The following is a 21,134-nucleotide window of genomic DNA, read 5'->3' on the forward strand; positions in this document are numbered from 1 at the left end:
TTTACATACATATATGCATATAAATTCATACAAACATAATGTAACATGCAGAAGGGGAAAGAAAAAGGACTTTTATAAGCAGCAAGATTTCCAATTGCTGCAATATTAGAATACAGTAAGTCATATTCTAGTTCCTTTGAATTGTTCTTGCTGACGCTGACTAGGAATATAAYGTAGAAACAGGAAGTTGACTCCTTTTTAATGATAAAGAAAGATTTTGTTGGAAAATGATATTCATTTTCCCTTGGTTAGCTATTCCATCCTGCAATCTTAGATTTCTAGAAATAGGTAACTAGAAGCTATTCTGTTTCTTTGAGTTTAGGRTGTTAACCTGAAACAGGAATGACATAAAAAAAATACCTGAAATTACTTAAGCTATGCTGYGCCTCAAAAACACTGATAGAGTTTAAGCTATCCTGCAATAAATGAATCATTGGCTTCAAAATAAACATTAATAGGCATGGCTTTTTTTTTAAAGAAAATAAAGTACAAGATCCTTCAAACTCTAAAACATACTGCTAATGCAGATGCGTTAAAGGTATACTAAGTGGGAAAGCTTGCAGTGTTCACGGTAAAATTCATAAGTAATACTGCCAGTCAGGTACCCATGAAATATAATGAACTTCATTCACCCAGTTAGGAACTTGTCACTTCCAGAGTAGTATCAGGTCAGCGTTTCTTAAAATCCAGACTGCAAACAAACTGCAAACTTCATAAAATAATATATGCACACTTGCACAATGGAACAAAATGGGAGAATACAAATTAACAGGTATTTTCAGAATTGAGCTAACTTTTTTTTTTGGCTGTGAATGAAAGCCATTGTGATAACACTGCAGATGACACTCCCTGGAATTTTCCCCCTCCCCGAAAGACAGGAGGGTGTTTCATTTTCAAAAGGCTCAGAAACGCCACACTGAAGATAAAAAACAAAAAACACCCTCAAAGATTTACAGAAGAMTCTCTCAGAAGAAATTTAATTTGCTAGCCTTTTTGGCTAAAAAAGCTCTTTGGCTTACAATTTTCAGGAAAAAAAGAAACAGAAGGAAAATATATCTTTTTGTTGAATCTATTACTGCACTTCGTAAACCTGCAATATAAGAGGAAAAACATCACAAACTGTGCCTGCATTTCTTCTATTAGTGCTATGCCAAYAAAATCCATTTGGGTTGTCTAAAGAAGCTGTAACTGTTTAATAAAGAAATGAATTGGGTATTGTTTGGAATTGCTTAACAGAATTACCATCAACTGATGCTCAACAAGCAACGATGACGTTAAATACGCATACATACATACTGCAGTAGAAATATTTAAAGTTGATTCGAACTCTCATGAAGTTGCTAGGTACAATGATTTTAAGCACTAGTAAAACTACTTCTTAGATGTGAAATAGGTCTAAAAACAGAACAAAACTCAAATGCACCCATCATGTTTGATAGCTTYTATAAGATTAACAATTCATGTATAATACACACCATTCTATAACCAGGTACTGAGACTTTCATTTCTAGCAATGCCTCTAGGCTGGGACCTATGTGAAACCATACTGCTCATTAAGATCRCAGTGTGGATGTGTTTATATGTACAGATAGGACACATTTAAGAACTAGGCAGACAAGTCAAAGTTTGAAAAAGCTTCAAAGCAGCACAGCTCCCACTCTCAAGGGTTGTTCCTTCAAGGGGAGCATTGAGGGGAAAACTATTGCTCTGTACATTTCTCTTTTGTAGATTATGACTATGGTGTCTAGCATTTKGTGACCTACCATGTACAATGTTGCTAAATAAAAAAGGTAAATAACTGCTTATATGTGAAATGCTAGCACTATCAAAACAGAGAATATTAAAATGATTGTTTGCTTGAAATCTAGCCTTAGTTTTGCCCTCCTAAGCACATATTGCAATATTTAAAGTTAAAGCTAGTTCTGTACTTATTTTTTTTTTCCATTCTTAACTTTACAGAAGTCAGAAGTTACCTAGTTAAAATAATCCATAAAAATGGGCAGGAAAAACAAAAGAAACTGCAGATTCACTCTCCACGACACAGYGCAACAACCATGGTCACAGCTTCATATTTAATGTGGAATCACTTTAAGTATACAATATTTCAAAAGATCCAGAAATTGGTTAAGAGATAGAAGCCAGTAGAACAAAAATACAGGAAATCCAAAATACATCTTTGACCTTTTTAATCCTAATGTTTAGGGTTACATGTCTGAATAGACAAGTATGCTTTACGAGGAAAGGAACTTTGGTCTGGAGTTGAACTAGCCACATGAATAGCACCTGTAGCTTTCAAAATAAATAGTAATGGCTAACTATACATGATGACAGCAAGACATTTTCGTCTTAAAAAAAAAAAAAGATTATGAGCAAATGCATGCATGGAAGCTAAGCATCAAGGCTGGACAACAGAAACTAGTGTAATCTTTTTTAAAGTAATTTCAAAGCATATGCTAATTACTGTACTTCTGACACTGAAGTTTAAGAAAACTTTTCTACAATGGGAAAGCTTTCCATTTCTTTACCAACCACTAATACCCATTCCTTTTAAAAAATGCATTCTGATGCTCAGAGAATACTGAATTAAGATATTTAAGATTTCCTCTATTTTCTAAAATATTGTATTTCTATTCCACAGGCCCTTGCTGTTAGCCATGAGTGTTGCAAAACAAAAATATCACCCAATAGTTATTTGTTAAACTGGTCAAAGACAAATTCGACCTCAAACTGGAACAAAAGATGTTTTTTAATAAATCGTATCAGAAAAAACAATTTTATGATGTCTGATACTCTCCTACAGTCATCGTTAAAGTAGTTATAGGAATGTTAGTCTATGTTAATCTGTGTGTTTTTATGGGTTTGCAACAACGCATAGTACACATCAAACAATGAGTGAAACTTCAGTTTCCAGGGTATAATGAATTTTAGTTGTTTAATAAATTTTAGTTTTTGAGTATTCCACTGTAGTGCTGTGACAACAAATCACATCTGTGTACCAGAGCATACATCAACAGTATGATGTAACTTTACTTACACCACTGCTATATTTAGCTTTTTGAAAGAGACATAAGCATACACTATGGCCACATGAAATAATTTTCTGGGTTTTTTCTTTGATAACCTTCACTTTGTCAGTAATACTTCACTTTTAAAATTTGTATTATTGAAAAAAAATCACAGAAATTTTATACAGGAATAGCTATAAGGAATAACCTCACAGGCACTGATATGACAAACATTTATTTTAAGGGCTGAGAGGCATTAATATCACATCGACAAAGTTGACTGAAAAGAATAACCAACTTTGTCTAAATGGGAAATGCCCACTTCTGCTTGTATCTCGAGAAAAGAAATTCAGAAAGTTATTTTTTTGGCCTTGCTATGTCACAAAGTCAACCATACAAAGAACTACGCATTTAACCTAAAATGATAGTTTTAAAAGCCCTTCTATTAAAAACAAAAACATCATGCAAACTTTGATCAATTATGCAGCTGCTTTAAAACTGTTGCAAGACCATACTGTATATATTAGCTTTTATACTGCTAATGCATAACTAACAGCAAACTTGATTAGATTAACACAAATTTGTCTTAATTACACCGTTATATCACACTAAGGAGACAAATGCCACAAGATTGGCAAAACATTTAATTCTGAGCACTCAAATGGCAGGATAATTATATGTTGTAACCCCTTCACATTTAGAAAAAAACATAATCCTGCAGTCTCACTTTACAAAAAAAAAAAAAAAAGTTCTGTAAAATATTAGTTGGGAGGGGAACAGTTTATACCACCTAACACAAAGTAACTTATACAGCTAGTGTCAAAGGCAAACAAAAATCCTTCTAAATAAAATGTCAAAATACATAGAGCAACAGAAGCACAAATGCTGCATTAAATACAGTCAAGATAAGACAACGCACTTGTTAATAATAAAAAAAAAAGGGACAAAAGAAGAAGAAAAGTTACTAGGGTTAGCAACACATTTAAAGAAAAATGCAATGAGGGAAAAAACCTCAAACGTTCTTTTTTCCAATGACAACAGAATTTCCATTTGTAGTCTTTCCATCCATAATTTGTCTGATATAGCACATCCTTTAAAATGTTTCGAACCTTAAAGAAGAGGTAGGTTGTTCTCTTCCAAACCTAATTTCCCTAGGTGTTTTTGGATGTTTTAAACAGACATTATTATGAATGAAATAAAAGCAAGGCAACAAATGGACTTTTATCACCTTCAGTCTTAGCACTGACAACAAATATTTTTTTTAGAAGTTATCATAATCTTTTTTGTCTTTTTTCCCCTCTGCTTCAAATCCATCAACCCCATCACTGTCCCGCCTCCTTTTACGATTATTATGGATGTTGAAACGTTGATTCATCTGTGGTAATGGATCCATTCCTAAAACTTTGTGTATCTGACGGAATGCAAGGAGTCTCAGTGCAAACTGGAAAAAACACAGAGAAAAAAAAATTTCTATTAGAAATACAAATGTTAATTCTGAGAACTTTGTTAGGTATAAGATGGTATCATCTTTACCTGTCTCTTTTATCCACCCTCTACCTGCCCCCAAACTCAACATGTTAAACTGTGGATGTCATACAGTCAGTGCTTCAGTACAAAACTCCAGCATCTTAGCTTAAAAATGATGTATGTGAGTTTTAGCTGCTGGGCTCGCACTGAAGCACCCAAGGGTTGTCATTGTCACATTCCACTGACTACTACCTGTAACTAACCCTTAGCAAAAGGATCAAAAAAACCAGTTAGGAGTGATAACATCTTAAATGTAACGTAATTAACATAATTCTAAATCTAATAATGTACTATTGTACATTAAGCATCTTTATGGGTCAGTCTAGATGGGAGTGCAGGGATCACTGCTCCAACTTTGGCAGGAGAATATGTTAATTTTAATGCGAAACAGAGTATTACTCTGCATCCTCTTCTGCGACATCTTGCTTGTCTAACTTAAGACAGACCACGTGAAAGACTGGACTATATTCTTCTGAAAAAGGGGAAAAATCATGTTCACCACACAGTCCCATTTTTATTAAAAAAATAACTGCTGTCAATTTTAGTTACTTCATGAAATTTTCCTTACTTGTGCACTTGAAGTAATATCCTCTCGTTGTTGATCTGTCATTACAGCAAGTGTATCATAAGGATCTTTCTCACATGGGTCCAGAAGGCCAGGACCACCTACAATAGTTAGGCTAGTTAGTATCTCTTCCTTATTTTAATTAAGATTACATATTTTACATTAGTTAAGGCTTAATATATACGCACTGAACAATGGCAACTTGCCTTTAAGGATGATTCCTGAAGATATACACTCAAAAACTCTTCTCAGTGCATCCCCAGGACTCTGTGGTCCAGTAGCGCTGCTGATTGCTTTTTCCACTAGCAACTCCATAGCCTAGACCAACAAGAAGAAAATCCATCTATTTTAGAAGCCTGACTAAAACAAGTTTTGTATTAAACAACAGTAGCAGATGCTTCTTTTGATAAACATTAAACATCATAGAACAGTTAGAGTTAAAATGGAAAAAAAATTTTAGAAAGGTGAATACAGAGAAATTTAGTGCACAAATTAACAAGGAGTACTGTTACTGATATGCCTCTTTTCTACAAAACGTGAACATGCTTTGACAACTTGTGACGAAATCTATACAGTAGTAGCCTATACATGCAGGTTGACAGTGTGACAGCATTGTGAGATAGCATGAAACATGGTGGGTCATCTGAATCTGCCAGCCACATGAACAAACCGCAGCACATAGTATATCCAATGAAACTAACAAAATGCTACACGGAAAAATATTTTTTATAAATATATAAAAAATCAAAGCATGGAAAATTTAGTGATCTCTTATTCTTCAAGCTAAATAAATTAATAGTGCTTCAGTTCAGCAAAACAAGTTCACCGCAAGTTTTTCCCAAACACAGGCTAATGCTACCAATACTTGGATGTTAAAACACATGTAGAAAACCTTGCCAATAAACAGATTCTCTAAAACTTACATATCATTTCATATTAATCAAAATGTTTCAATGATTAGTTTACTTTAAATATTCAATTTTCAGTATTTCCATTATTTTTATTAAATATTTGCTATTTTTTTTTCAAAAAACTATAAATGATATTTGCAATAGTAAAGAATAGTTTTCCTTAGCTTTTCCAGTATTAAAGTCATGTTTTAGTATCATCTCCTTGGTAAGTTTCATTTTCAAGCAGTTTCCCTGTTTCCCCTTCCTTTCTCCCCCAACATTACATTTCTTCAAATGTTGCTTTTTACTTTCATTTTCTAAGAGCATATGCCCATTCTGATGCATGCAAGTAATTGTAAGCAGTGTTAATTATGAGTCTTCATTAAGGATGCCCATTTAAAYGGGCCTCAAATGGAAAGAAAAACAAATGTTAATTTTCAGGGGTGGCATTTCCACACTCCCACTTTCATACTCAGGAACAAATGTTCAAGTTTCACAAAAGTAATTTAGTTATTTTCAAGCATTAAGCTGAATAAAGCATGAAAAAAGCATGGAAATACATCTCCTGTTTTTGTGTTTACTCAAATCTATTTCTTTTGGATCCTAATACAACACATTAAAGTCCACAGTTTACTCCAAGGAAGACGTGAATTACAATGTGCATGAAAGACTGCATTTCAAGTTTGAAAATAATAACCTTGAATAATAGTTCCTTATTAAATACTTGACAAAATTTCTCTAAATTACATTTTTAAGTGTGTAAGGAAGCTGGTACTGTGTAGTTTTTGAGATACATAGCTAGGCCTGATACGCTGCTTCATGTGTCTCTTCCCTTCTGAGCTTGCCTTAGAGTAGGTAGTGTGAGGAATAGGAAAGGAGTGTCTTTTCTTATCCCTTTTTCTTCATTCGAATGGCTATCTGGTAAATCTCACTTCTTGAAAAATTATGCTTTATATAGCATGCATTTGAGCATGTATATTCTTATTTTCCAGAGGGCGYTCAACTCAGCAAGTAGGGTAGGGAGTCAGAAAATACTTGGTCTGACGTGTGGCAACCTAGGCTCTCYGAGTCTTGCTCTATTTGTTTTAGAGCCTAAAACGCAGAAAAGTCATCAGGATACTACAGAAAGGATGCTCTAAGGAATCAGGCAAACAAAACTGGCAAAATCTATATTGCTGCCTTTGACAGCATCTCTCAATACAACATCAAGAAATTACAGTGCTCATTAAGTTATTAAGATTTCTCGTAATCTTCTGATCTGTCTATTGCAATATACTTGCAGTTAGTAATCAGACTTGCGGAACACTCGCAAGTACAACTGAAGTTAGTGGTAGTAGTAAAAACTCCATATATAAAAGGCAACACATTGTGAACGAATGAGTCAGTTGCTAGTGAGTATCCTCGAGTTTTACTCCTGTTCTACTCACTATTTGCCTTCAGTCTAGTCAGTCTCAGATTTGCAACTAGAAAATCACCTATTTCTCTCTCAGAAAACAACAGATCTGTCATGTCAATAGAGTATATCCATATTAGATTAATGAGTGGAATGGAAAAGAAGATTCGTATGTATACACACTATGTATGAATAAAAAGTGATTCTGTATTTCTTAGAGGCTTTGGGTGATATACAGTCTATTACGTACTAACAATAACTGCAGAGAAGTCTAAAAAGCCCAACAACGTTCTTCTCCTTGACCTTCCATATACAAACTTTACGTAAAGCTTTATTGTTGTTTTTTACATGTAAGATCTGATGAAAATCAAGTTGTAAAGTAATAACTTTCACCACCACCTTCTGCAGTAAGATCAACTTGATGCTAAGCAATAAAGGAACATCAAGGATGAGTCTACCCTAATTCACCTGACATATTCAGAGAAAGTACAGGAGTAAATTAAATAGACTGTGTCCTTTGTGCTGCAGCCAGGCACTTTACTAGGACATTTATTTCTCTCTTGGGCTTGTAGCCATCCTCTAGCACCTGAAAGGCTGTAGTATGTTGCAGCAATTTTAAGAATGGTTTTCTAAAAGTGTGCTGGGTTTTTCCCTTTGGAAATTCACAACCATGAAATGAAGAGGGCACGTAAGTGCTTCTCCCTTCTGTTTAGTACACTGCATCTTTCAGGAAACTGGTATTGTATGTTATGCATGTTAACTATTTAGAAACCAGAAGTGTAACTGCTCTACATTTTTTCCAGAGGCAATCAATAGTGTTATCAGAAGCAATTTAATAAAATTCTCCACAAGCCTAATACACTTGTAAAAYTTATTTCTCATTCAAACACCAACGACAAAGTATCTTCGCAATGTTAGTACTCTTCCTACCAAAATTAAGAAGTCTAAATTGGGAAGAAGCATGGTGCAATAGGATTCGGTTTGTGAAACAGAACAGTCAGTGCTGAGGACCTTACCCCCCATAGTGTGRTATTTCAGAGTTATTTCAGACCCTCTTTGCCTGGTTCCATGGACAGAATATTTACTTAACATCAGCAGCACAAAATGTGCTCCTGCAGAGTATTTTTTAGTATAGTCAATGCAAAAAGAATGCTTTYAGAAAGCTCAGCTACAAGAATTACAAAAGGTAAATTGGAACAACTTGGATATCAGTTTCCAAGTGATGCAAATTAAAATACTTACGTGGAGACTAATACAGATTAGTATTGTGGTATTTCATCTTGCAGAAAGAACATCTCAATGACTGCAAGAATTACAGAGGCTTATTCTTTAAAGTAGCCTCTATGTCATCACAGAACTATCTAGGTGTATTTCACACTTAAAAAAAGGTTTCAGTAGAGTCCAAACAATTCAGAGGAGGTGGTTAGAAATAATTACATCCCTTTATGTAAAGGAAAAAGTGTTAAACTATAGAATAAGGATGCTGTCCACAAAGAATTCAAAATGAAAATTCCTTAAAAAAAAATCCAGCTTCAAATGACAAAACTTAGGAAAATTAAATGAAATTGTTAAAAGGAATCTAGATTACTTGTTGTATAAAGCCTATATTTTTTGAAAGAGTCTTCACTTGCAAACTGTAGCAACACTTTGCAACACCCTACTTGTAGCACTGTGTTTCAAAAAGGTGCATTCAAAAGAATATTACTCACCCAGCTTGGAAAATCAGACCAAGTCGGAACTCGTTGACAGAGGTCACGAAGAATACGTATGATAATCACGCAGGACTGCAGACCATTAGCTCTAGCCTTGAGAGCAATACAAAATCAAATTAATTAATCCCAGCACCTACAGCAAATAGGACTTGTTGAAAGACTAAAACACCACTGTTCAATGGAAGCTCAGATGCAAGATGGAAACAAATCATTCTACAACTTTATTCCATGAGCTGCCATTTACAGCAGTATTTTATACAGGGTTAGTAATTTAAGGTGGTAGAAGTCAAAGTGCACAGGTTATACAAGAATAACATTTCTTGATCCCCTGTACACTTTGACCTATGTTCACTTGTAACAATAAATACAGTATTTTTCTATATTAGAAATAAAAAGGATAAAGTAAAGGTCTAAAAAGTAGGTATAGAGACTGAAAGGTCAAGGAAATCTGTTTGGTTTCTTTATTGTGCCTTTGCCAGAATGCAAAGTCACTAAACCAAACAGTTGCTTCTCACCTTTCATTCCCTACACTTATTGCACTTAAAGAAATAGGAAAAAAAGTCTTAAATCTAAACACAAAGCTTTAAACACATATTCCATTACTTAAAGCAAAGTTACTCTGCAGCCTTATGGAATATATAACAAATATACAACATATGATCACCCCAAGCGAGTCAAGCTTTCAACATCGCCTTCTCAATGACTGGAAAAAAAAAATCATGTCAAATCAGCAATAACTGCATAGAGCAGTTCCTCCATACTCAACTTGCTACAATTAAATTTAGGGACCAGAAAAATATTAAGTATTATTAGCATGAACAACGCTGAGTGTTTTCACACAGTTAAACATTATATCGCAACTGAACTAATCTCTCATAAGGCTACAAGAAGAAAGTAAAATGATGTTCCGAACCTGGAACCACTTAGCGTGGCGTAGAGCAGCCAGAGCGTCAAGGCATTTTTGCCTGTCCAAGACGTCCGGTGGGTCTTTCACCATACCCGAGGTTACATCTAAAATGGATTGAATTGGCAAAATGCAGTGAGGAATGGGTGTTTGACCAGGTGAGCAAGACACTTCCTTAAAGTAGCTTCAGTGTCACACATGCCATTTAAAGCTTAAACCCTTGACCAACAAATGTAAGTGTTCTATAATATCCATTTAATTAAGATTAGGGCATCAACCCTGTATGAAGATTAAGAGCATAATATACTTTAGCTCTCAGAATATTATCAAATGCATTGCAGATTATGCAACACTTAGTACTTCTTTATTTAAGCTAACACTGGAAAAATACATTTCCCCTAAAATTAAATACTGAAGGAAGGATGGTTGGACACAGTGCACCAGCACAGAGAACACAAGACAGAAGGAACACAAAAATCCACTTTAACCAAGTAGAAACATTCAAACTTAGTTTGTTGTGAATTTGAATGGTCACATGTTATTTAGGACCTAGTCCTAGAAAGATAACTAAGCATAAACAAATCTTAAAAGCGCTCAATGTTTAGTGATAGTATTATTTCTGTAGTAATTTAATCTTAGAATGGAAATGATTTTGCTTTAAAACCTGACTAAAGGAATGTGAAATGCTCTTCAGTATTAAGAGTTCTATCACCTTATAGTGCTATATCTTTTAATTTGTGTAAATAAATTCCTCAACCCATGATGTGTGGTCCAACATTACTTAGGATGCAAAGACAGTTGTGAAAAGGGACTATTTTACTTCAGCATGAAAAAGAAAAGCAAAGAATAGTTTAAAAATAAAGCAGAATGTCTGAAAGAAAGAACATATACTAGATCTTGTACATTTAAATCTTCAAAAAAGGACTAAAGAAAGATACCAAGCTGACTGTTATGTTAAACTAAATGGAGGAGACCAAAAGCCCTTTTTGAAGTGGATTAATCAATGAAACAGGAACAACTGAACAACCTGAAACAGTATYTTCAGGTACTTAAAAATGTGTTATAGGGATATTAATGATGAACTTCAAAAATTCTTTGATTTGTTTATGGTAAATGGCTGCTGTGACTAGGAACACAAYGTATATCAGCAGTATAACTGGTGATGCATCAGACGGAGACAAGCAGAAAACCTCACGCAGTGACACTCACTTCACTGGAATGGACTAATAAAGATAGTTTACTTCAGTTAAAATGCAAATTTAGATAAGTCAGAGAATCAGGTTTTATAGGACTATATTAAGACTCATGAAACATACCAACAAGGAGCAGCTTTTAAGGATGCTGCAGAGAAAAAGCTTGGAAATCACCTATTTATGAACAAATACAAAATAAAAATATTGAAGTAGGCTACTTTAGTATACCAAGAGTTAAAAAGCTATAACAAAGATGGTGCTGTTGGTGCTGTAATCTTGCAATGTAATGATTAATCTGAAGCACTACATTCAGATTGGTGCTCTTTTTATTTTTTTATTTTTTTTAGTAATGATATTTTTATTGCTTGGCATAGGGTTAAAAAAGAGGAATATTTCAAAATATGAACCAAGCTGATAAGAATACATAAATAGTATCTTCTCATATAGATACTCAAATAATGGACTATCTGTTAAAGTGGAATGAAGAAAAACTGTACTAACAAGGCATTTACAGACAAAATGAAGACATTTAAAGTGGTATTTCATTCAAAAAAAACCCCAAACCTATACAAGAGCAGTGCCAGGCAAGATAGCTGATGAAACAAGTACAACGTGAATGTAAGAAACAAGGAATACATTTAGAGAAAACCCACAGTAGGAATATAGTGGCAAAGTAAGATTGAGAAATTTAAAACAAAAAACATGAGTTTGTTGGACCTAGTAGCCTGATCAATTATTTATGTTCTTCTAAAAACTAATATGCAAATAGGTGACACTGTGCAATCTTTTAAGCACAATAATTTGCTACGTAGTTTGAGACTTCAATTATTTGACTTCTAGCTCTTCAAAACTTCAATTTGGAAAATAATTTTACTACAAAATAATTACATTTTAAGTGCACAGAAGACAAGCCTACTCAATGCTGGAAATGCAGATGTGAAATGTGCTATTAGTATTTGAAATTATATGAAAAACCTTGAAACTTAAAAATACTGTGAAAGTAGAAAGTTGCCAAGGCACCTTTTGCACTGAGAATAAATTGACTAAAAATTTATTACGGAAACTCTTCTAAAATTTAATCTGTGGATTTTTGCATCAGTTTCACATTTCAGGATTAACCCCTTAAAGACTATTTAACTAAAGCCAAACTCCTAACCTACTATCCCTCTTAAGTTAAAAGCTTAATTAATTTATAAAACTCAAGTGCAAATTCTTACCCTATATAACTTAATTTATTGCTAGCCTAAAAATAAGGGGTTAATCTTCAGTTAGACATGCTGTGTCCACACTACTTCTTCATTAAAAGTTAACAGGTATATCAATTTTGTTAAGTTTTATTATGTGAAATACATATTACCCAGTCAACTATTTCAAAACTAGTGTGAACACTGCTTAATTCTAGGAGAGAGACAAAGACGGAAAGAAAATAAACACAAAGTAACAGTAGATGCTAGGACTATGCATCCAAACCCCCTCCTTTGTAAAGCATGGCAGGTGTGACATTGAGCTTTAGAAAACCTTGGTCAAAAATCCTTCCGATGTCTTGGCAGCAACCCCTAACAGGAATCAAGTCCCTCTGCTAGAAGGCTTTGGACCGGGGCTGTTAGCTAAGGATAAAAAAGACACACGCGCACACACATATATGTGTTTATAAATATACACATTGTGCTTGCTGAAGGAAGGATTCCACAGCAGGGGTTAGAACACTTTGAATATATCAGATTTGGGAAACTGTCAAACGCACAATACTGTAAGGAACAGTAGCTATGCGGTTAACAATTTTATTTTACATGGTATTTTTTAGCCTTTTATCACGTAATGGTATTATTATACATCAAACATGATTCTACTCCACGTGCAAGTCTCAGTCTCATCTTTGCTTAAACTGGTTCTTCCGGTAAAGCCTTCCTTATCACCTGAACTAGCTCCCCAAGCGAGCTAAAAAAACTCCCAATCTTTAAACCATTGTAAGACACAGAGCATTAGAATCTGCAGTAAGAAAAAAACCCCACAAACCCATACTGTTACTCTGCAGCAAATAAGCAGCAACCTTCATAATAAAGTCTTATTTGCTGCAATAATTTGCAGTTCAGCCATCTATTTTCCTCTAGTTTCAAAAGTAAACTTTTATGCGCATCCATTTTATACTGCTCAGTGTCTTGAAGAGAAATCTGATTTGATTTTGCTTGCCCAAAGGCAGTACTGCATTCAGCAGTGAATAAACTCAGAATGTATCATTTTAACTCAAGTGTGGGTCAGACAAAAATACAATTTGTTTCCTTCAGGAGGCTTATATTAAGGGATTGACTGTAGGCATTTAAAATTTATTTTTACTCCATGCTACAGAATTTCAGGCCAGGAACAATTTCATTGAAATTGAGCACTGCAACAGGAATCAATACTGCACTTTTGCTCAGTACATACAGAAATAAACATTATTCTTACAGGTAACTTCATTTAATGGTATATCTAATTTAATAAACAAAGCTATCAAGTTAAAGTGTTCCTTATGACTTTATGCAATATGCTAAGTCTGATTCAGCACAGACAAATTAAGGTCATGTTACACTCGTTTTTGTCAAAAAATAAGTAGAATTGGTTGGGTATGACAGTACATGCACAAAGCATTTATAGCTAGCAATGATACATGCAGCTTAAAAAATCACGTACAGAGCATTCTTAAAGACTTTTGAAAAGTCATCCGAACTAGAGAACACATCTTGAAATTTTCTGATTACATAGGATGACTTTGGTAACACTGCGTGCTTATGATGCACTAGTCACAGCTATAGAATGTTTACTAATGCAATATAAAACCTCAAGTATTTTAGAGGACATGTAATGATGAGATGAAATAAATAAATAAAAGAAAAATCTGTGGCTTATATAAATATGTATATACACAAGCACATGTATACATATACACACACAATTTTTTTTAACCTGCATATAAGAAGTGTTAAGATAGCCTCAGATTTCCTATTTGTAGGTTCATAGTCAAACAGCAGAACCCTGTTTGCCACCATCTTTCAACTACAAAAATACAGGATTAAAAGGAAACAAAAAGTTAATTTTATCTGACCCATAAACAAAAAGAACCAATGTACTGCAGACATTAATCATGCTTGTCGGCTTAAAAGCTTTTGGAGCTTTGAAAGTGTTACAGAACAGACCCTAAAGCAACACTGCTGGCACCAGAGAAATTGCGTACTTCAGGAATGTAAATCGATTTGTAAGCTCCACCTTCTGCTTCAGTTCAATGACAAAGTCATTTCTCATCGTACTATTCTGGGTTTGCCAGTTGGATAAAATACTGATTGTAATACCAGGAGCCTAAATATACTCAAAAAGCACTCTAGACTGAAGAGCAACCTCAGAGAGCTGGAAAAAATCACATCRTCTTTTAAAGTTAGAAGGACTGGTACCATCAAAAGTATTATACATGCACATTTTAAGTGGCACTGCCATTTGGAATGTGCAAGTGATAGTAATACTGATCCAGTGTAAACCCCAAAACCTGTGATTTAGTTTTCTAAAAACACAGTCTTTCTCTTAGGGCAAGGCTGCTCTAGAAAGCCAGCTTATAGCCACTTGCTGTAAAATATTTAGTTTTCCACATAATTTATAAGAGGGGAAAAAAATAGTCAAGTTTGTACCTTTTCCAGAAAGCTGAGGTTGGACATAAATGCAGAATTAAAAAAATATATACATATAAATGCATCACATAAGCATTTATTTGAATCAACTGTTCTCTGTTGAGACTGGCTGCTGAAAAACAAGGTTTCCATCAAATAAGTTGTGCCAGCATGTTGCCTTCCAGGACTTAATGCCATCTTAAGCAGAACAGATAAATGTATGAAAACAGGTAAAAAAGAAGCAACATCTTTAACAACTTCCCAACCTCCATCCCTCATGTTCTCCTCCCGAATGACTGGAGACGTCAGTGTGATAGTAACTTGCATTTTGGGTTCCACACATGAATTTAGAATTATTGCTGCTTCTGGTACTGCACACTTGATATCGTATTTCTCAGGACTTATTACCTAAATATTGAGAAACAAATTTTTATTAGCGTTTGGTCAAGAACAGTATGGAAAAGAAAACTGTTTTCAATCTAGTCTTTCTAACAGAGAAATCGAAATGCAATATAAGTACATGAAGGAGACACTTCTGTATTCTAAGAAAAACTGTTTAAGTAATTAAAATGTATATGAACTTGCATACTGTTTCCAAATCATTAATGAAAATATATACTGAAAATACATAATGAAAATACTTCATCAAGCATGCAAAAGGAAAAAAATTACCCAGAAAGGAAATTCATATACAAACTAAACTAAATAACTAGAATCTTGACAGTGTTAATACATAAAAGTACATTTAAAAAGCACTGAGCTGCAGTGATTCTTCTCTTTCCAACTCTCAATTACAGAGCATTACTAAGTACATTCTATCCTTGATTACCACAACATGTTCCAACGAGAACAAAGGGCAAATTAAATACCAGAGTTTAGCGCAAGCATAACAAGGTGGTTATTCTGAGCTGCTTCTTACAACTAGATTTAATAGTTCCAAATACCCTTAAGAGAAAGCTGTAGGCACCTCTGTCATCTCCTCAAACAGAGGAGGTGTCCTCCACAACTAGAGGGAGGAGCGACTTCTCCATTAAGCAAGACCAAAAAGTGCACTTTTGAAATTTTCTTCTGCTTTGGTACTTTGAACAAGAGTGAAACTAACATTATTTTCTAACTAATCTGTGTCTGCTAATATTTCTATCATGACTCTGATTTTGCCAAGCATTTTACCAGACTGTAAMAAGACAGTGATGGTATGGCAAAACTTAATACAATGGTGGACAGCCTTTGTACAGTAGAGAGTGATGGAAAAAATAACTTTATTCTGTACTTTCATTTCTTGTGAAAACCTAACAAATGGTTTACATGAATTCAACTGAATCATCTAAGATTGCACATACGTTTTCCTTCTTTTCTTTTTTAAGATGTCATATCAAAAAAAGATTACAAGTCTTGCTTTGTTAACTTCATTGTGGAACTACAAACCACTGACACATACAAATTGGAAACAAGATTTAAGTAGAGACTGGCATTAACAGAGTAGTGACTTTCAGTCAGTAAGTCTCCTGATACTGYTGCAACAATATACAAATTACCTTAGTTTCTGGTCATAACTATCTGGACCAAAAAAAAGTACTGTCTGTGCTAATTTCTATTTCCAGATTAAACAAAATCTATTGAATAGCAACTGATACTAAACCACTAGCATAAACACCTCCACACTTGTGGACTTGATCTCTCTTACACACAACATACAAAGAGCAAAAAGCATCGCATGGTCACGAAATTTGGACAGAAGCACTAAGAAAATGAAAACAAAGCTTAAACTATGAAACATAGAGTCAGCCATGCAAATGTGTTTGACTTCAGGACAGATTTTTACATATCTTTATAAAAAAACTGAATCCAAAATCTAAACTCTACTTACTGCAAGTTGTTTGGGAAGACTTTCTGCAATACGACTGAGCAATGTCTTTGAAGGCTTCTCAGCACATAATAAAACAAGATTGACGTTTCGGTCTCCACGGAGCAGCAAACCTTTAGCCAAAACGCCTACCCGTAAAACTCCTTTCAAAGCTCTGTGAAGTGAATTACAGTTAGAAATTGCATTTAAAATAATATAAAAATTTTAAAAATAATTCTGAAGATAGAGAAGTGACATAAAACAGAGTATTCCACATACTCTTGAGGCCACGATGACATATGCCATATCAAGACTTAAAGGGAACAGAATCCCTGAAAGCACTGAGGATGATACAAGGAAAAATACAAGATGCCTTCAGAAACAAAAGATGGAAATTCTTTACAATATATATATATATATTTTTATATATATATATATATATATATATTTATATATATATTTTTATTTATATATATATATATATATACACACACACACACACACACACACCTGTCTTTACTGCCATCTTTTTTATCATCTCCCTCTTTGCTCTTGTTTTTTTCATGGTCAGTCATGTTGTCAGAAACAAGTTTCAAAGCACGCTCAGTAATAGAAACAATTTTTTGGACTGCTTGAAGTTCCTCCTCTGTTGGATATATTGCTGCATGCTTGGTCATCACATAGCGGTCATCAGAGGAATCTGGGCGGCGTAGAGGCTAAATGGAGAAAAAGTGCATTTCTGAAATCCGTATTTACTTGGAAGATTGTAGAAGATACGCGACCCAAAACTCAACATTGTGGTTAAACAACAGATATTGAAAAAAAMCAGATCATTTATACGTAACACAACACAAACTGAAGTGTCCTTAATAATTTAACACTAGTCACAAGCAATCAGTCTGAAGAATCATGAAGTGTGTCAAAATCAAAGGATGAAGTCCCAGGATCAAAAGTGTGTTGCTCCCTGCTTCCCCCCAGCATAAATATCTATTATCTTTCTGTTTACTGGGAAATAGCTTATTCAATGATGCAAAATAAAGTATCCATACCCGCTTTCATAGAATCACAGAACAATTCAGGTAGAAAGGGACCTCAGGAGGTCTCTTTTCCAACCTTCCATGTAAAGCAGGTCTGTGAGACCAGACCAAGTTGCTCAGGGCTTTATCTAGTCAGGTCTTGAAAAGCCTCCAAAGATGAAGGCTACACAACCTCTCTGCTGCAACCAGTATTCAATGTTTCTGTTGTTATGGTGAAAAAAGGCTTCCTTGTATTCAGTCTGAACCTCTTGTTTCAGTTTAAGCCAGCAATATCTCACCTTCTCACCATTTAACACTATAAAASAGTCCGACTCCAACTTTGTATCCCACTGGTTTCTGGTACGCTACTAGGATCCCTTGAAGACATCTCTTCTGAAGGCTGAACAAGCTCGGTTCCCTCAGCTTCTCTTTACATGGTATCTGCTCTTGACGATCCTGGTGGCCTGGTTTAAACCACTCCAATTTAAACAATGTCATTCTTGTATTGGGGAGCCCAAAACTGGATGCAGTATTTTAGAGCGGTACTCTAAGTACTATTACCTCCCTCCATCTACTGTTAATAGAGCCCAAGATGTTGTTAGCCTTCTTTGCTGTCATGGCACACTGCTGGCTCACATTGTCTGTCTTATTGTCCAGGAAGGTCCACATGTTCTTTTCACATCTAGAGGTGCTCCCTAGCCTGTCAGTTCTCAGCCTGTATTGGTGCAGGGGGTTATTCCATCTCAGGTGCAGCAATTTGCATTCATCCTTGCTGAATTCTGTAAGGTTCCTGTTGGCCCATTCTTCTGGCCTTGCCTAGGTCCCTCTGGATGGCAGCCCTGCCACTGAGTGTGTTGACTGCTCCCCCCAGTTTAGTGTTGACTGCAAGCTTGGTAAGCCTTCACTCCACTGCCTCTGTCAGCTCACTGAGAAGATGGCAAACATCTCTAAACAGCTCCTAGGACAGACACCTGTTGTAGTCCCCTTGTTACTGACCTCCAGGTAAAGTATGACCCACTATCCTGAGACTAATCACCCAGYCATTTTTACCCATCCAGTTGTCCACACTTAATGCACACGCAGTTAACTAAAAAGACCTGGTAGACAATTACACAGAACAACTTGTATTTCAGAAGAATCAATATTTGTCTTCAACACATCCTTTACTSCCCATCATATAAGTGGGCTTACAATGGAATACCAGCCCATCCATACAGTTTTACTAGCATATAACATTTTCATTTTTCCGAATAGTTTATTAAAGAATGCTTTAAGAAGCTAAAGAACAGCTTAAGCAGCACTGAATAAGTTATACTTCTTAACTATGCCTCCTGATAAATAAGCTTTTTTTTTTTTTAGTTTTTTTTTTATATTATTTTATTTTTAGTTTTCAAGTTAACAAACTCACAGCTGGCCCTTGGGGCTGAGGAGGCATTCCTGGTCTAACACCCAGCAGGCCCAGAGGTCCTGGAGGGCCATGAGGATATCCTCCATCTGGTATTCTGCGACGGTCATCCCAGTGATGCTGCTCTTCCTCCATTCTCCTCCAGTACATGTCCTCCTCATATCGTCTGAAGAGTTAGAACAAAACAGTTCTCTTTACACAACAGCTAAATATTTCCAATCATTCTAAATGCATTTTTGATGTTCTTCACCAACTCATTTCTAGCAGTCACTACSAAATAACAGCAAACTCCACAAGATAAGTCAAATGAATGGTTATTTTGAAAGCAAGACTATACTTATAGTAAAATAATTCTAGTAAGTCCACATTCCTCAGAGGGACTGAATACTAGCAAAGAAAAAAAAAAAAGAGGAGTTGTAACAACTGGATTTAAAACAAGACAGTACAGAGTTCCTGCAACAGGCATTCAAAAGAACCAATCACAGAAGCAGAGTTGATTTAGGTAACCTGACTGCAGCTTTGTCTCATTTATTGATAAAACAGTATACATTACCTCATTTCCATCCTCCAGCGTTCTTCCTCTTCTCGCCTTCTCCAGTATTCTTCTTTCTGCATCTGTTTCCTCATTTTTTCTTCTTGAATTTTTCTTGCTCGAATACTGGGCTTTACTTCTACTTGTAAGTCTGGGTTTACTTTTTTCTAGTTCAGAAATATGAATGAATGAAATGTTTGCTTTCCTCTTCACATCATCTCACTGTTATAGAAGTTTTCTGACACACTTAAACACAACTAGTTTACAACAAAATTGAGGAGTGAAATGCAGTTTTAAAACTGCACTGAATGAGTAGCTGAAGAAAAAAAATCCGTATCAATTATTTTAGAGTTAAGAAATAACAAATACAAAATATTTACAAATAGCATAAATGCCCTCTTCACCTATATCAGAACAAAGTAATTTAAAATAAAATGTTACACAAAATGTTAAGTAGTTTGCTGTTAATTCTATATTAGAAAGCCTACTCTATAGCCTGAACAAACATTTTAACTGCAAGGTACTTCCTGATGCCCTGTTCMTCAAGGGTCCCTTATACATGGGCAAAAATATGAGTTACCGAATACATTTATTTGGCAATTTTCTCTCTTCTTTCATTCTTTTCACCATTATGCAAGCCTCCTGCATCTCCTGTGACCAGAGAAGATTCTTCCTATATAATCCTACAATGATCAAAATGCACACTGTATGTTGGTACAGCTGTCTCTCCAATTATGACTGATAAAACCAGCAACATGTGATTTTCAAATGTCTCCATAAAGGGCCCATGTGGTGTCTCCCAAAAACATTCGGCACCATTTCATACTATTCGTAATTCAGGTAAATGACACAGAAGAACTTACTATTATTTGCATATGCTGTTATTTAAGATGTTGCAAAGGYTGCCTAAGAACAATGTTCAAAATGTTCAATCAAAAAAATAAACTACAGTTTCCACAGACAGTATTACCTCTTTAAAGACTATACTCCTAAAAAAAACCCAAAACAAAAAAACTAAAAAAAAACCCCCCAAAACAACAAAAAACACCCCCAAAATAGCAACMAAAAAAAAAAAAAAGGAAGTCAACCAGCAGGTAAATATATCTCTACCTTTTTTACATACTGTTCAGTCAGACTACCTTCTTCTGACCAATCTTTAAATACAATACAAGAGTATAATTAGTCAGCTGACATCTGGTAGTTTTCAGATACAAGCATTAGCATTTCTACTAACTTTATACTGCAGTCTGTGYCGCCTCCCTTTTAAATGCATCTCCTTGGCATTAGGATCATTAAAACTGCATTCACAAAGTTTGCAGTGAAAGCGGATCACCTTTCCTTCATCATTCCGTACCTGGAAAATAAAGGTATAACAAATTCTTTTTTTAGTTTTCTTTTTAAAACTAAAGCTGACGTACAAATAACTCTGAATAAAGTCTACTCATCTAAAAACATGCTAAAAACTTAACGCAGTAATTAGAAGAAGGCAGCTTTAAATTAGAACTTTCAATGCT

General features: G+C 34.9%; 1 protein-coding gene across 3 annotated transcripts in view; it reads right to left on the reverse strand.

Moving 5' to 3' along the window:
- Window positions 1–2,053: 2,053 nt before the first annotated feature.
- ZFR (zinc finger RNA binding protein) overlaps window positions 2,054–21,134 on the reverse strand; it is a 41,884-nt gene continuing 22,803 nt past the window's right edge. For 2 of the 3 annotated variants that reach the window (XM_085326294.1, XM_085326293.1), the window contains exons 10-20: window positions 20,855–20,974; window positions 19,642–19,787; window positions 19,092–19,254; window positions 17,178–17,383; window positions 16,692–16,842; window positions 15,091–15,232; window positions 10,006–10,103; window positions 9,090–9,185; window positions 5,304–5,415; window positions 5,101–5,198; window positions 2,054–4,446 (exon numbers count right to left, since the gene is read on the reverse strand). In XM_085326294.1, coding sequence (XP_085182420.1) covers window positions 4,267–4,446; window positions 5,101–5,198; window positions 5,304–5,415; window positions 9,090–9,185; window positions 10,006–10,103; window positions 15,091–15,232; window positions 16,692–16,842; window positions 17,178–17,383; window positions 19,092–19,254; window positions 19,642–19,787; window positions 20,855–20,974 — 1,512 coding nt within the window. In that variant the 3' untranslated portion in view covers window positions 2,054–4,266. Of the gene's footprint in view, window positions 4,447–5,100; window positions 5,199–5,303; window positions 5,416–9,089; window positions 9,186–10,005; window positions 10,104–15,090; window positions 15,233–16,691; window positions 16,843–17,177; window positions 17,384–19,091; window positions 19,255–19,641; window positions 19,788–20,854; window positions 20,975–21,134 lie in introns of those variants that run through there. The other variant, XM_085326295.1, reaches the window with a different exon arrangement.

Source organism: Rhea americana, unplaced genomic scaffold, assembly GCF_003343005.1.
Source record: "Rhea americana isolate MKP2758 unplaced genomic scaffold, rheAme1 scaffold_13, whole genome shotgun sequence".
Classification (NCBI taxonomy): Eukaryota; Metazoa; Chordata; class Aves; order Rheiformes; family Rheidae; genus Rhea; species Rhea americana.